The 15,929-nt window shown below is 36.4% G+C and overlaps 1 protein-coding gene across 7 annotated transcripts in view; it reads right to left on the reverse strand.

Annotated features, from left to right (window-relative positions):
- Window positions 1-15,929, reverse strand: part of RAPGEF4 (Rap guanine nucleotide exchange factor 4) — a 151,588-nt gene that overhangs the window by 27,952 nt on the left and 107,707 nt on the right. For all 7 annotated transcript variants that reach the window (XR_002439452.1, XM_021399330.1, XM_021399333.1 and 4 more), the window contains 9 exons: window positions 15,857-15,917; window positions 15,058-15,134; window positions 13,882-14,028; window positions 13,012-13,127; window positions 9,747-9,835; window positions 7,909-7,987; window positions 2,746-2,896; window positions 549-637; window positions 34-64 (listed from right to left, as the gene is read on the reverse strand). Coding sequence is in view for 6 of the 7 variants with exons in the window: in XM_021399330.1 (XP_021255005.1) it covers window positions 34-64; window positions 549-637; window positions 2,746-2,896; window positions 7,909-7,987; window positions 9,747-9,835; window positions 13,012-13,127; window positions 13,882-14,028; window positions 15,058-15,134; window positions 15,857-15,917 (840 nt within the window). In the remaining variant the exon portion in view is untranslated. The remainder of the gene's footprint in view (window positions 1-33; window positions 65-548; window positions 638-2,745; window positions 2,897-7,908; window positions 7,988-9,746; window positions 9,836-13,011; window positions 13,128-13,881; window positions 14,029-15,057; window positions 15,135-15,856; window positions 15,918-15,929) is intronic.

The following is a 15,929-nucleotide window of genomic DNA, read 5'->3' on the forward strand; positions in this document are numbered from 1 at the left end:
TTATTTAGAAAACAGATAAATAAATTATCTTACCTTCTTTTGTGGTGCTTTAGGTTCCTCAGCTCTATAAAATTGAAAACACAGCATATATCATTAGATATCGCCTGAAAGATTTTGTGTACAAAGCCACCTAAAGAACACGGACCATTTGTCAAGCTACAGTATCAACACATTCACGTTTGTATACAGGAAAAGAAGACTAGATGATGCTACAGGTAAACTGAACCATAACCAAGGCAGGGAAAAAACTATGCAAAGTTCACGCAAGCATGAAATAAGCATGCAGTTTAGTTTCAACAGTGTATACATAATTTCTTATTCCTTCTGTCAACCCTTTTATGAGGCAGTTTGGTGTATGCAAGAATTACATGGAAAGACAGGGTTGTAGGCATTCATCCAAACAAGTCTGCGTGCAAACATTCAGTCTGCAGTGACTGAGTGCCATTCACAAAACACACTTTTAGAAGTTGTAAGAAATAATTTTCTTTATCTATTTACTGGGAAAAAGAGCAAAGAACAAGAAGGAAAGTAGCATAATTTTTGCTTACACTTGCTTTACAATTTTCTCTAGCTCTGGAAGTTGCTCCTTTAGTGCTGCAATCATTCTAGTATCATCTGACACAGATACATAAAATTCCTGTAAATGACACAGAATACTCTTTAAATAACTATGGGGGTAAATGAGCAGTACTAAGGATAGAGGATTATGAGTTGACATCTGATAGTTCAATGATTACAAAGAATGCTAATCTACATAGATGAACACACGCTGGGCCCAACCCTCTATTACTTCTACTTGTTTATCTCCAGCTGATTTAAAGCAAGAGTTACATGTGCAGAAGAGAAGCCTGATGAGAGGTGGAAAACATAAGTGCTTTCTTAGCTTACTGTGCAACCATGGACTGCTTGTGCAAATACTGCATTTTCAGATTATCAAGGAGAAAAGCAAGAGGGTTCACAATGAACATGGCACAATAACTGGTGTCTTTTCTTTACCCACCCGCTTTTGTAGACTAGTAATTTTGTTTAAAAACAATCCTTCCATTATCACTTTTATTGATAGTGAAAGTAATTTCTTTCCTTTTTCTTAAAAACAAAAACAAAAGAACACCCCACAGTCTTGACCATGCTTACTAGTGTAAGCCCATCTCCCATCTAATCTTCAATTTCTATTAATGTACTATTTTCAATCACAGCTTTGAATTCCTCTCTTCCAGCACTATCCTGGATTTTTCCATACTAGCTTCTATAATTTGTGTTCCTCTTTCTTCTACTCAGTGATCTCTTCTTAGGCAAAACTTGGAACCACTGTACCACACACATTCTCCATGATGTGGAGCACTTGAAACCTTTTTCTACTTAAAATCTTTTCTGCAGTTGACCTCTGTGACCTTATCTTCCCTTTACTGTCTTCCTGCCTTTGATCTTGCCTTCAACATCTTTATTCAGAGAATTATTTTCATTCAGATCCATATTTTGGGAAGACTTACCATGTTTTACTTCTTCCTTTTTTGAACATTATCATTAATTACTCTTCTGTGCAAATTAAACTAATAAACATTTTCATGGTGGCAACCAACAGATTTGCCTTTGTGTTCCAGCTCTGTTTGGTTTTGTTCAAAATAAATCTCTGTAGATGAATTTAAACATTAACCAAAGCTCACTGTGGCTAGTAACCGTTCTCAGATAATGCCTACCAAGCCACGCTATTTGAGCTATATACAAAATATAGCCTGGTGTTCATACCTGTAATTTGGTATCACATTTGACTTGATTATGTTACAGGTCTTCACATTTAAGTCACATCTAAGTTTGGCATATCCTGAAGTACAGCTTTTCCAGTCTTCCTGCAGAATTAAGACTCAGCCTCATGCAGCCTTGCAGCTCAGTCACACAAACCACTCTTGGTGAGGCTCTCTTGCCTCACCCACATGCATTTGGAATGCTGCCACGGAGATTATTTTCCTAGCCCAATCATTCAGCACATTTCCCTTTTTTTGTGTCTTTTTGGGTTTACCTCCAAAGCTTCTCTCTTAGGAAAAACTTGCCCATGTGGGCTTGCTGCATTTCTGTCATACTTTAGGCCTTCCTCTATTTCCCTCTGGTAAGTCTTGTCTTAGACTCAATTTTAAGTTTTCTGGGGCAAAAATATTCATTTTGTATTTGGACAGCCAGAAATACAAGATTCTGATCCATAAATGCAGTATGTAACAATAAGAACAATCATGACTTTTATGACATGGCACCTATCCCAAAGATCTTATAAAGAGTATCTGAGTAATTACACTGTTTTAAGGGATTAGGAAAGTTCTGAATGCAAAGATCATAAGTTCCAATAGCTGCAGTACAGCTTTCATTCAAGTAGAAATTCTTTTTGCTTCTGTACAGCGACAGTCCTTCAGCTCCTTTCTGGCACAACTCAAGCGAACACCCAGTTCACAAGAAACATCATAAATGCAACTTCATGTGTTCTTATTCAACAGTCTACCCATCCAGAACTTCTAATGGGATGTGCAACTCCAGCAGATAATTTCAGAGATCCAGAGCCTGACGATGGCTCAAGCACTGCTGTACTGTGTATACTGTCTGCAGCTAAAACCAATTAAAAATAATTATGAGTTTGCCCTCTGAAATGATCCACTTCTCTTTACTTTGTAACAGAGTTCAACAGGTTCCAAACAGGCTTTCAGCTTATCTTGCTAGGTAGCCACTTTCCAGTACACCGATACAACAGCTTCTTCCTACCTCCAAAAAGGCCATTGCTGCTTCATCTTCTTGTAGCAAATCTCCATATAAAGCAGCCCACTGCAGAACCAGTCGAATGACTCGCCTTTTGTTGTTGAGAGCATAATCCATTTTCTCTTGCTCTGTACCCTGAGAAGGCTGGGCATGATAAGTGCCATGGTGTCAAGGAAAATGATCAGTGATTGAAAGTATCAGAACCAGTATGAATTTACAAACAAGTGACTTCCAACAACCCATTTTCAGGGTGTTCAAACATAACTTTCCACTACATACTTTTGATTTCTGACTGCTGCTAGCATAAAGATTTGTGAACCTTTAACATTCATACTAAAAAGTAAAAAGACAGTGAAGTCACTGAAGAGCACAGGAATGAACAAACCCACCACAGAGAAAGTTGCTGTAGAGGAGCAGAACAGAAATGACATTTGGAATAACAGAGAGCAGAATTAACGGTTAAGACTAAAGAAGAATTTTCCTCCCTGTTCTTCTTTGGAGACAGCGGCAGAAAAAGAAAAATGTCACTTTGTATTTACACACAATTCCAGTATTCTGGAATGAACCACCAGTGCCACGTCTTTTATTTACAGAAGCTACTGTAAACCGGGGTGAACCTTGATCACATTATGGTAGAGAACCAAGTTTACAGTCTAAACTGACTACAGAGAAATGGTGTAAAACAGTAAATTCTGTAGTAGCTTCCCTTTAAATATGAGGAAATTGGAAGTTTCCATTCTATCAATTATAGGATATTTGAGAAACAATACTTTGCAACAGTTATTTTGTAAGGTAAGAAAAAGTGGCAAACATTTAATTGATCTTTTTCATGCTGAAGTGTCAACAGTACAAAAATAAGCAAATAGCAAAAAGGCAAAAAGTAACATTTATTCAAAGGAAGGAAACAAGGAAAAAGTAAGGGAACAAATAAACTGCAAACATGCTCTGCTTCTACGAGCACTTCTAAGTATAGAGGATCTCAGTCCTCTACCTGAAGCTATAATTTTAAAAGCTCTGGTCACTTAAAGATCTTCACTGACATCACTGCTAAATCAGTGACGAAACATACTGAAGAGCTGAATATGGACTTCACATTTGCTTCTCCGATAATGGGAGGGAGGTACAAAAGATCTGATTTCAACTCAGTTGATTTTGGTACTTAGTCATTCAGCGTTGTTTTGTTTTTGTAGACAAAAAGAACTATTTGGGATTTAAAAAATGTGTTTATTACCTAGGGCTTTCTTCCAAACTCTAAATTATGTCCTGCAAACAAAAGCATTAGCAAATACTTTTTTTTTTTTTAATATTGTTTAATACTACTACCTCTCTACTTCCCATCACTCTTACAGTAATAATGTTAACTTAGAATGGAAAACTGATGCCAAGGAACGTTTATGTAGTTCGTAGGATGACTGCGATGGGCAATAAACTGAGTTAATGACAGCCCTTAACCTATGTGAAAATGATGAGTCTCTATCAGAAACAGGATATGACAATTTGTGTACTTGCTTCTCATAGAGGTTAGCAATATATATTTTAATTGTTTCTCAATAAATTGATGACTGAGTGTGAAGTAAGCACAGAACAAGTGCAACTCCATCTTCAACATTTCTTCCTGGATACTAGAATTCTGGTCATGGCTTACCATGAATAATACCATTCCAAGTTACATAGAAACAGTATTTTAATACTGGCAATATTTCACACACAGTGAGGTCCAGTATCCTTTCAAGCTGCAATTTCAGTTGCTCAAACAAAAGATTTCAAATTATTAATTAGAAAATTTAAATATTAAATAGAAATAAAAATGATCTAAGATACAAATATTTTAAGCTTCTCATTCATTATTCTAACAAGAGCTCTCTTGTTTTTCTCTAACAAATGTTAACATACATTATACTAATAAAATGCTATGGGAAAAAGTATCTATTAGCTCACTTTTCAAATGATCTTCCAGCCCCAAATCCCTGCAGAGATTCAACATGATACAGGGGTTACTGGGGCAATCACTTGACTGACAAACTTTTAGAAATTTGCATTTTAATTTCATTCAGAAAGGCTCCAAATGAGTAGGGAACTAAACATGTCAGTATATTTATGGGAGTAAGTAAGCCGAAGAGTCATAAGTAAATAATATATTGTAAGCTAGGTGCTCTAATGTCTCAGGGAACAAGTTTAATATTCCACTGAGTCATTTTTCTCATGCCATTTTTACTTTTCAAACACTGCAATTATTTCATGTATTTTTACTTTCTTATTAACTGACTCACCACAGGCACTGGCAATTTTTCTGTATTTTTACTGCTCATTTATATTAATTGCTCTTTTATTAACATTATTACAGGGAAAGTCAATGAAGGGTTCTCCCATTTTTATGGGATGTACAGGACACAGATTCACTGCAGATTACAATCAGAAGTAAAATATCATGTATTCTTGCAGTGTCAGATCATTGTAAAATATTTATCAACACCGACATAGTTTTATATATATAAATATATAATTCTGTCTAACACATACTAGGAAATGGAATCGATTCTCAAGTCTGTTCCTCTCTGTGGGAACATTTAGCTAGACTGGGAGCTCTGTAAAATCAGCACCAGTTACTACAGTGGAATGCAAGCTATTTTGCTGGCATGGCGGTAAAGGAGGTTCACAAAGCATTCGTAAGGAAACATGCCAAAGGATTATTGCCTACAAAGAGTAAAAGAGGGTCATTTACTTTGAAAGTTTTTAGACAATGGCCCTTAGAAGATGAAAACGTACACATATGCTCACAGACTTGTACTACCCCAAGAGCACTACCCTAAATGTACTTTTGAAATGTACTTTTGGAGGTGTTATTCTATATCAAGTTTTATTTTGAGATTTATCCTGCTTTCTTCTGACAAGTTGTAGCTCTGACAATTTTCCATTTCCATGCCTGTGAAGCAGAGAGTGAAGCAGGAATCTTGGTCTAACAGACAGGATGTGTGCTTATTACATGATCCAGGACCAGGGGAGCATCTTCTTTGCTTTCCAATGAAAAAAGAAGTATGTGATTCTTTAATACTGAAGCATCCATATACATTAGTGATTAAAAATAAGCTGTACCAAGGGGCAGCACGACACAAGCTCTGAGTTCTGAACAACCTATACTGTTACTTAAACTAAAAGGTGCACCCATTCATTCCTTTCAGTCTTGAAGAACATACAGATGACCAAACACTGCTGAAAAGGAAGAAAAAAAACCCCAAAACATATACCCTGTACTATGCTTGAAAGCACTACAGTGCTCTAGCTCTACTCATACCTGCATGCTGCCAGCTAAAATAGTAGCCTATGTGGGTGTAAGAAAATAGACTTTCATTGATTCAAAATTGGGAGTTGCAGAAAAAACAGTGTCTCGGACTGAATCACCTTTCTAATTTCTCTTTTACCATTTTAATTTACTCATTGAGCATAACTAATCTCTCTTTAGTTTCACAGCACCAGAAAACATTTTTGTACAGTGATTTTGCTCAAAAAAGATGAGCTTTGTTAGCAACCTTTCAACTCTAACAACAAATTTCAATGCTACAATCAACAGAGCACAGTATGATTTTCAATATTCAGAATGGACCAGATGAACAATAATTCAGCACTAGGAAAAGCTGACACTAAAGCAGTAGGACACCAGCTACTTTCAGCCCTCCTCTTCCTCCTACCTGAAAAGGAATTGGCATGATGCCTGCCATGACCCACTATGTAGCATATTGGTCTTAGCCCCTCTGGAATAGATTTCATAATAAGTGAATGCCTATCTTCAGATAAGCCTTTCCCCTATAAACAATGAAGTGCATTTTGCTTATGCATCTGATTTTCGTAGTTATTTGATATCAGAGGTATACTATTATAATGAAGGACAGACAAGCTTGAGTCTCAGATGGACTGACTAACAGATGACCTAGACAAATCTGAAAAAAAAAAAGAAAGAACCATCAAAACTGCTGCCCATTTCTTTTTATTTTTATTTTTTTACCTCCTCTCAAAGCTGTCAGCAGCAGCATTTCATAATATTTTTGCTATCTAAAACTATGCGGTTTTGAAAAATGTGTTTGTTGCGGGTGTACAAACAATTTTCTACAGACCAGTTTTGTGGGTCCAAAGGTTTTCAAAGCAATTACTGCCCTTGCTAGTAGTAACAGAAATGAATTCTCCAGCTTGCCAGACAAGGACACAATGCTCTATTTCGTGGTTTCAGGATGTTAGCTTTCCCAGATGTCACCTGCCCTGCTGAGCTTCAAAAAGAGCACACTTTCACACCAATTTGATTCCAAAAAAATAAACAGCAAATTGAAGTTATACCTCTTTTCAGAAATCTATAAAACAGAAAACATTATATGTTTATTTAATGCTCCCTATCACTTGATTCCTTCAAGTCGCTACACACAAAGAAAACTTTTCAGTCTCCAGCAGCTCCCTGAACTACATGCCAGTAGCTGACTGATGGAACCAGAACGGCCTACTTCTCCTAGGTATTCACATTCAATTCATATTTTTTGCAGTTTGTTAAAATTTACCATAAACTGTTATATATTATTGTTATTATTCTTCATAACTATATTATGACAGTGCCTAAGAACTACTTACTCATTGTTCTAATAGTTTAGGCACTCTTTTTTGCTTGAGGCAGTTTGAGGCTTGTAACCCATAAGGTGGACTGTAGAAATCACCAAAACATAGTAATTTTAGTTAAAATCTTAGTGTGGTGGTTCTGCAAAAATCAAGAAAGACAGAAAGAGGAAAGATAAAGGAGGGCTGATCTAAACTTGTATGTAATTTCACTTACAGAATCATAGAATTGTTTAGGTTGGAAGGGACACCTTCCCCTAGACCAAGGTGGCCAAAGCCCCATCCAACCTGGCCTTGAACAGCTATCTTGTGAAGGGACAGTAGGTTTCTTTTCCTTGGCATAATAATAATCCCAGGAAAGATACAATCATCATGCTCCAGGCCTGCATCTCTTCATGGATATACACCACTCATTTCAGAGCTATAAGACAAGCTGCCAGTCAGACACTGAGAACCTACCAACAAGTCACAGCCTCCATGAAATGCAATTTAATTCTTGAGAGAGAAAAGCTCCTGTCCCATCAATGGTATGGAAAGCTGTAAAATGAAAATGACTTATCCATTACAAAAGGATATTGCGCCATCAAGGCTGGGCAGAGCTGACTATTTGGCATAAAAACACAGTGCATCATAATAAAATCATTTAAAATAGAATCTGTGAAAAGAGAAGAAAGAAAACAGCAAATTAAGCATTTTGGGGAACACAAGGATGAGGCTTCTTTAAGTGAAAAAATTTTATTAGTCCTTGGTTGATTAAAAAGGGGTCATTTTGCACTTCGTAGACATTAAGTATGAAAACGTGAATGAACCAATATGTGCTAAAATATTAACCTTTTACTCTTGTCTGTCTGGATTTTATTGCACCTATGTTAAGAGGTTTTTGCCTGTGTCAAAAGAAAGTTTGGCACAGCAAAAAGAAAACAAACTAGAATAGTCTTTACAAAAATGAAACATTTGGATATATTCCTCTTCAACAAGAGTAAAGATCTGGGGGAACCACTTCTACAATACAATTTTTCAGGTAAAAAAAAACACTTCAAAATGCTGTAAGCAAGTGATGTCAAGGAAAATATGGTGAGATAGTTATCTCAACCTGACATTGTTTTATTGTAATTCATATTTGAAAATCTCTCTCAGTTGACAAAGCACCTCCAGAACCGTGGGACTTCTTGCATAACATGCAGGACAAAATGAATTTTAACTGTTCTTAAATTAAGGGACTGCAAAAATCAAAATTGAGATTTTCTAGCTGTCTGATCTCTTATATCCTAAAAATAGCCTGGCTTGTGAACTGTGGCGTTTTTGTCCCATGGGGATATGCATATAACCTTGTCACTGGATTATAAGATTCAAAGTTTGAAAGGATTTGAAAAACTATTTAGTTTAGAAAAATGTATGAAATACTTGCATAGTATGAACAGTGAACTTGCTATTATATACTTGCAGGTTTCAAGACATTCTGCCTGTAATCCTAACAATTAGGTATCTATGAAAAGTATCATTTTTATTCTTAAAAGTGATTAAAACATACAGTGTAGAAGGATTTCTGTAATCTTTCAATTCTTCCACCATTTACGGCCCACTATACGGGTTTCTCCAGTACTCTGAGGTCATTAACAAACTAGCTGAGGATTAACAGTTTTGAATATATACTTCTTAGGAATCCATAACGTCAAAAAAAACTTGCTAAAGCAATATCCTGTAGCTTAACATAAAAGACTCTGCATCACTTTATCATAATGAGGATTATTTTTGTGCCTGAATCTCTTTTTCCCCCTAAATTAGAGTGCTTACTGATAGTAAGTCAATAAATATTTCTATGCTTAGAGGTAAATTTGCTGTTCTCTTTACACTAATGAAAAGCAGCCTATTTAGCGCAGCTGCAGCAACCTGCATTCTTGGGACTCAGCCCACGGCGTGCTGAGTTCTTCTCCTTTAAGTAAAAATTCATCTTTCCCTGCACACGGGAAAGTATCACAAATTTAAATGTAATGTGATAAGGATGCAAAAGTATGGGAAAAGTTATCCCGGTACATAGCTAGTTCACAGAATTAGGGGACAACCGAAATAAGACGCTTGAGTATCATTACCTTCTGGTGGTAATGTATGCTCTTGTCTGGCATTATAGCTGTGCTTATTTAAAGTTCTAGAGTTCTTAAAGTTCTTAAAGACTAACGGTCTGGCACCTTTTGAGATTCTGCTGTTCTACTCAGAACCAAAAGTATAAATACAGTAGAGCAGAAAGAGTGAATTGTCCTAGAAATCCTAGATTTCTTAGGTTTTTTTGAGGTTGTTTCATTGGATAGTTTTTATTCTGGGAAGAACTCCTACTAGTTGCTTTTCAAAACATCATGTTGCAGCATACTCCCAGCAAGACGTTACGCAGTAATAACAACACAGTTTTTGTCACGCACCTGTTCCTTCATTTAAAGTTGCTTCAAGGCGCATAGTTTCTAGAAAGTGCTCTAAAATTTTCTCTGGAGTTCCTGACATCACGATATATCTGAGGGAGGGAAGGGAGCACTTAGTGTCTCATAGGCAAAGAAACATTTGCGTACTAAGCGAGAAAATAAAGAGTGCTAAGTGCAAAAACCGGTTCTGACCAGAATTTCTGAGTTTCTTAGGATGAAACTACACACAGTCTTCGTTCCCCGCTGTGTAATGCATGCAGTAACACTCTTTACCCTATCCAGGGAGTGTGAGATGACAGACAGCCCCCTCCCTGCACAAGAGCTCTGGTATAACATCACTGCAGTTACGCTGCAATCAACAGAACTGCACTGGTGCAAACCTGGGGAAGCACAATCAGAAATGTTTCTCCACAGAGAATGAATATCTCAGTAATGATAGCAATTCATAGACATTAGAGGGTCTTAACAGACTAACTATGGGCATGAAATGAGAACTGGTTTGTATCACTGTCAGAGCAAGCAAACAATTTTCTCCAGTATCATTGATAGGCGTTGGTATGAGAAGATGGGAGCAGATAATGAAATACCATGCTGAACCGTCAGATTTGTGTAATGCCTTAGATAGCTGAGGCAAATAGGCTTTTGCAAGGGGATAAACTTACTACTGTACCATTTCCAGGATTAAAATAAAAAAGGTGAGTAGACTAGTGGAGTAGTTGGGTTACTCTGTCTAATGCAGGAATATAGGCAACATAAGAACCGGTAGAATCTTGCAGGATATTTCTATGCTCGTCCTGCCATCTTTTTTTGACTCTCCTTGCAGATCAGATTTTTTTTTTGTCTTTCCTTCCACTCTTCCAGTCTTTGCATTCTTTTTTTTTCCTTTTTTTTTTTTTTTGGAATACAAATGATAAAATATGAAACTTTAAAAAAAAATGAAAGAAAGAAAGAAAGAAAGAAAAAAATCCGAGAAGTGAAGTTACTCTGCTCCTGCTGAGAAATAAGTGGTGGAGCTGAGCTCCTGGGAGCTTCTCCTCACTTTGAGCGCTGACCGTCACAGTTCTTTTACCTGCCAACCCCTTTGGAAGAATTGTATTGATGTCCCAAGAACACAAACACTTGTTAAGCCAGTGCACATTCTCACAGAGATACTAACCAAGTATCTAAGTGAGTGAAGCAGAGAAATCACAGGTTGCTGTACTCTGAATATGAAAGCGAAAATGAACAGTGAAGTGACTTGCAGGGCTGCTGGATTTATCCTGCATGAGTGTGATCACCCATAAAGAAAGAATTTAGATCTTGGGAGTGAGAACTTCAGAGTTTGAAGCAAAATTGTCACTGTATGAAACCATGGCTCTGGGAGCTACATCTCCTCAGGAGAGGAGGCAGTAGAATCCAAACTGCAGCTCAGATGATTTGCTTGTAAAGTGAAGTTTTCACCAAGATTAAGATGAAGAAAATGGGTTTCTTGCTTGACTGGATGTGTTGGGAACAACTCTGGATTGCAGAACATTTCTCCAGTTCAAATGTTATGTACCAATTTAGAGAACAAACCCCAAAGGGCAGTTCATCTTTAGAGGCATCATCAGAGATGTGAACTATCCACTTAAAGGCAAAACAGCAAGCCTTTAAGAAGTGGTCCCTGTTAAGCTTCTCTTTCAGGCCCAGTGATTTTCCAAAGTATTGAGCACTCAACAAACACACTCCAGTAACACATTCTGGAAATCAGAATACACCAGTAACATTGATTTGGACTCTCAAGCATAAAAGCAGCCATTTACTCTACCTATTAACAAAAGAAAAAAAGGAAAAATGATCTTCAAGTTCAGTCACTTTGAAAGATTTTAAACAAAAAAAAGCTGCCAACACATGGCTAACAAAGCAATGTGACTGCTGAAAAGCAGCCACTGAACTTTCAAAGTAGCTTTCTCTTGTGTAGCTTGCCTGCTTGTCATAGTTATCAGCTAAAGTTCCCTTACTGGCACACTGATAGGGCCCAAAAGCTGACCAAGTGCATAAAACATTTACAGAAGCAAATTTTGAACCTTACCTGTGAACATTCCTGAAATATACGTTGTAAAATAACCAGGGACCATAACTGTCCCTAGGTATTTTTATCAAATACTGAACAAGAAAATGTTAAATAATAGAAGTAATGCTGGTGCAAAGAATTTGCAAAGGAAGTTGTATTTAAAATATGTTTAAATAAAATTGTCGCTTTTGAAAGTATAAAAAAAGTATCTGAGCAAAGAAAATGGATTTAAGTCTATGAGCAAGTTACTGTGCATATCAGCTGCAGCCAAGTTTCCCTAGTTAGACGGAAGAAAAATTAGCCCTAGGAGTTTATAATTTCTTTGATCTCTTTTTCTAATAGATCAACTGAAGGATGAAATGATAGTTTCTGAAATACGTGAAATGTGTAAAATATAAAGAATTGTATATTTAACTGTTCACAAATCTTTACAAAACTTTATATTCAATTTTGCACATAGAATACTTATGTGAAATCCCAGATCAGATAAAATCTGTACCCAAAACATCCCCCAGTAAATCTTTTTTTTTGAGAAAAAGTAAAGGATTCAAATTTCTTTTCTAAAGAAAATGATTATGTGATGGGAAATTGTCCATCCACTTGTAAATAAGGCATTTACAAAGCCTTTGGGGGTTTTACCAACATTTGGGATTATAATAGCCTCAGTCCACTCCTGTCACAGTAGCATCCAAAAACAAGTGTACTTTTCCCCTTTCAGTAAGAAAGTAAAGAAACTATAAGAAGTATTGTTATTATGGTGCAAACCTATTCTGTAAGATAAGCTGTGCGATTTTCATTGCATGAAATCATTTGTATATAAATAGTATGTAGAAAACACTTCTTATAATCCAGAATTTAAAATCTAGAATGAAAATTCCTGCACTTAACAATAAAACAATGTATTTCCCCATGTCTTTTACACAGTAGCTCTGCTTAATAGGGTTTCAGCATTCTCCATGTGCAGTCTATTTAGAAGCTATTATATGAGATAACTATTTACAGAGAGATCCTTACAGAATTATTGTGTAAAGTCATAGAACTGGTGTGCGGCTGGAAATTGATGTATTATGCGCTGTGGGACATGTGATCAGCTTATGATTAAAAAAATAGAAGAAAATTTTATATATTCTGTCTGCACTCTTCCATAGATAGAGAGAATATGCTATTGTTTGGTTAATAATACATAAGAGAAAGTGAATCATTGTCTGACACGCACACTATTGAGTGAAAACATACTTGTGCTGAGGCTGTGAACTTCCTTGATTAGAAACTCTGTTTCCTGCTGGGATCTTCTCCAACACCAAGACATCTTGGTCATGTTCTTTAAGTCTTACAGTATTTGCTTCCACATCCTGCAAGACAAGTTACTTTTAAGAAATCAATTGCACCAATTTGGCTGATTAGTTACTCTGAAAAAGTGCATGACTCAAATACAATCATGTATCATTTTTCTAGCACAGTACTCTGTATGGGCTGATTTAATTGCTGAATTACTAGGCATGCATTAATTCCAATACAGGACGATACCTTTTTTACTTTCTATACTATGAATGACCATAAAAGAGCTCATATTTGGCCACAGGTTTCAGTTACAGAATTACAGCCAAACGTTGGAATATATTGGCTTTAACATTAACAACTGTAAAATTAAGCTGGAAATATCTTTTTAGAGACCTATGGTAAAGACATCTGTGCATTTACCTGCAAATTAGAACATTTGCCACTTCATTCTGCCTTGAACCTACTGAATTTAAGGTACATACCACTGACCTATCTGGGACATAAGATCTTGTTTTATTCGCTGTTTGGATGGGAGATCACCTTAGAATCACGGACAAACTGAGCATTAAGCAAATGCTAGAATACAGGCATGTGAGAGACAAAGAGTCCAATTTCTTCCATTTTCATGGCTGAGCTAGGAACTGAAAATGAGGAAGGATTATTTTTCTTTACTTGATCTTTTACATTGTCACATCTCTGTTCTGCAATTAGGGGACACTTCAAACATGGTTATTAATATCAATATATCCATACAAATAAGATAGAATCTAGTAAGATTTGCAAGTTCTGACATCACACTGCCAGAGCAGACCTTCCCACACTCACCCTAAGGATTCTGTTGAAGTCCTCTTTGTCTACTCTCAAGAAGTGGCAGTTGTCTTCACGCAGAACAATAGATGCTGCTCTGGGAGCATCATTCACAAGTGCTAGCTTGCCAAAATCATCTCCTTCGTGTAGAGTACATACCACACCCTGCACAGAGCAAAACATTTACATGCAGAAACCCATCATTATTGTGGATTCTATTGAAAAACCTTATACAAACACCGGACTTCACAATCAAATACCAAAACAAATGTATTTGGCAGGAAATCAACAGCCAAAATAATGACTAGGAAACAATACTTGATAACTGGTTATTACTATTACTAAAGAAAGACAAGAATAGCAAAGAATTGGCTTGTTCTCTGAAATTACATTCAGCATGAAGGACTCTTCTAGCCCTGCTGAAGACAGAAAGTTGTTCTTCGGTTTGTTTAAGAAGGCCCTGAAAAAGAAGATCAAATTTGCTGCACATAACACCACATCTTCAGATGTGCAAAGCCATTTACTTGAATTTACAGTAACAGATGATCTAGCTCACCCTGTGTAAAATTCACTAGTCCTTGTGCAAGATTTTGGTGAAATGCTTGGTGTGGATTCTCATTCCCAGAATGAGAAATCAATAGGAAAACTAGGATTTTTAAAGACTCAAGGGATTGCTGTGTACCAAAGTCCTTGAAAAAGCTCTCTCATAAACGGAAGTTCAGCAGAGATGCTTTTCAGACTGAAACTTAATCAAAATGAAGAGGTGACATAAATTTGGGATGGTTACATTCAGCCTGACAACCCCCAGTCATAGAGCAGCTCTTGTCAGACATCACTGACATCTGTGATAAGAGTCAGTGGTACAAATGTAAGAGCAGATGGTGGTAAAAGGTACAGGACAAAAAGCCCCATGAGATGTAAATCTGTCAATTCCCTAAGTTCCAGCAAATGACATTGTCCTAAAGATACTGATGTGACTGTGTTGAATTATACTCAGAATGCGTGTAATATATGCCAAACATATAGCAATCAACTGGAAGCACAATCAGTGAAACCAGTGGATCATTTCTTAACAAAACTACATTCGTTTCCTCAGATAAGTAATTCTACTCCAAATTAAAGTGCATTCCTTCATAGTTTATTCTTACAATTTCAATAATGAGAATTATATAAAAAGAATTCTGAAAGAAGTACCTTGCCATAAATGACTACGTTTACTGATCCCTTTAGGATAATGTACCAAGAAGTACCTTCTTCTCCCTGATTAAATACTACAAAAGAGAGAAAAGTTTTATGGTAAGAGTATAGTTATTCAAAATACACATGGGCCAGATTCTGCATTCAATAAAATTCAAGGTAACTCTACTGCAGTCATATTCATGGTTACCTTGAAAAAGGTCACACTGTGATTTATAAAGATATTGCCTTCAGATTTTATGAAAAAACCACACCCATATAGTAATTATTTTATTGCACTGATATGAAAACTGCTTTTATTTTCCATGACGATTACAACAACTACTCTATCATAACATATCAGACTATCAATTTCTAGTCAGCACACAGATTTGGATCCCACTAGAAGCACAGTGTTCTAACCCAATTATCTAGCAGCTATGAACTTGACATTCATTTGGTAAAACTTTTTAGTATAAATAGCGTAAATTTTAATTTTATTTTGTGCAGTAAGATGGCTTCTTAATACAAGAAAAATATGAAATTACATTTTAAATAAAGATTGGTCCAAACCAAAATTCCAGGTATGAACTCATCCAAATCACAGGTGATGTATACATCCAGCCATAGACTTAATGTTGCTACTGCCCATGCAGTTGGTAGCAGACTAAACTAACACCTACCTACTACCCACGTTTTGAACGCTGACTGCCAGTCAAGTTTGAGGAGTGCATCTAAGTTTATTCTTTTGTCATTTAAACATTAAGAATTTAAATGTTTGTGCCACAGATAAGAAAGAAGAGGACTCTCTACTTACAGACTGTTCCAGCTTTGGGATGTGACTCAAAAATGAGGACACCTGCTAATTCTCTCTTTACCTTAAAATAGAG

Source organism: Numida meleagris, chromosome 5 (genome assembly GCF_002078875.1).
Source record: "Numida meleagris isolate 19003 breed g44 Domestic line chromosome 5, NumMel1.0, whole genome shotgun sequence".
Classification (NCBI taxonomy): Eukaryota; Metazoa; Chordata; class Aves; order Galliformes; family Numididae; genus Numida; species Numida meleagris.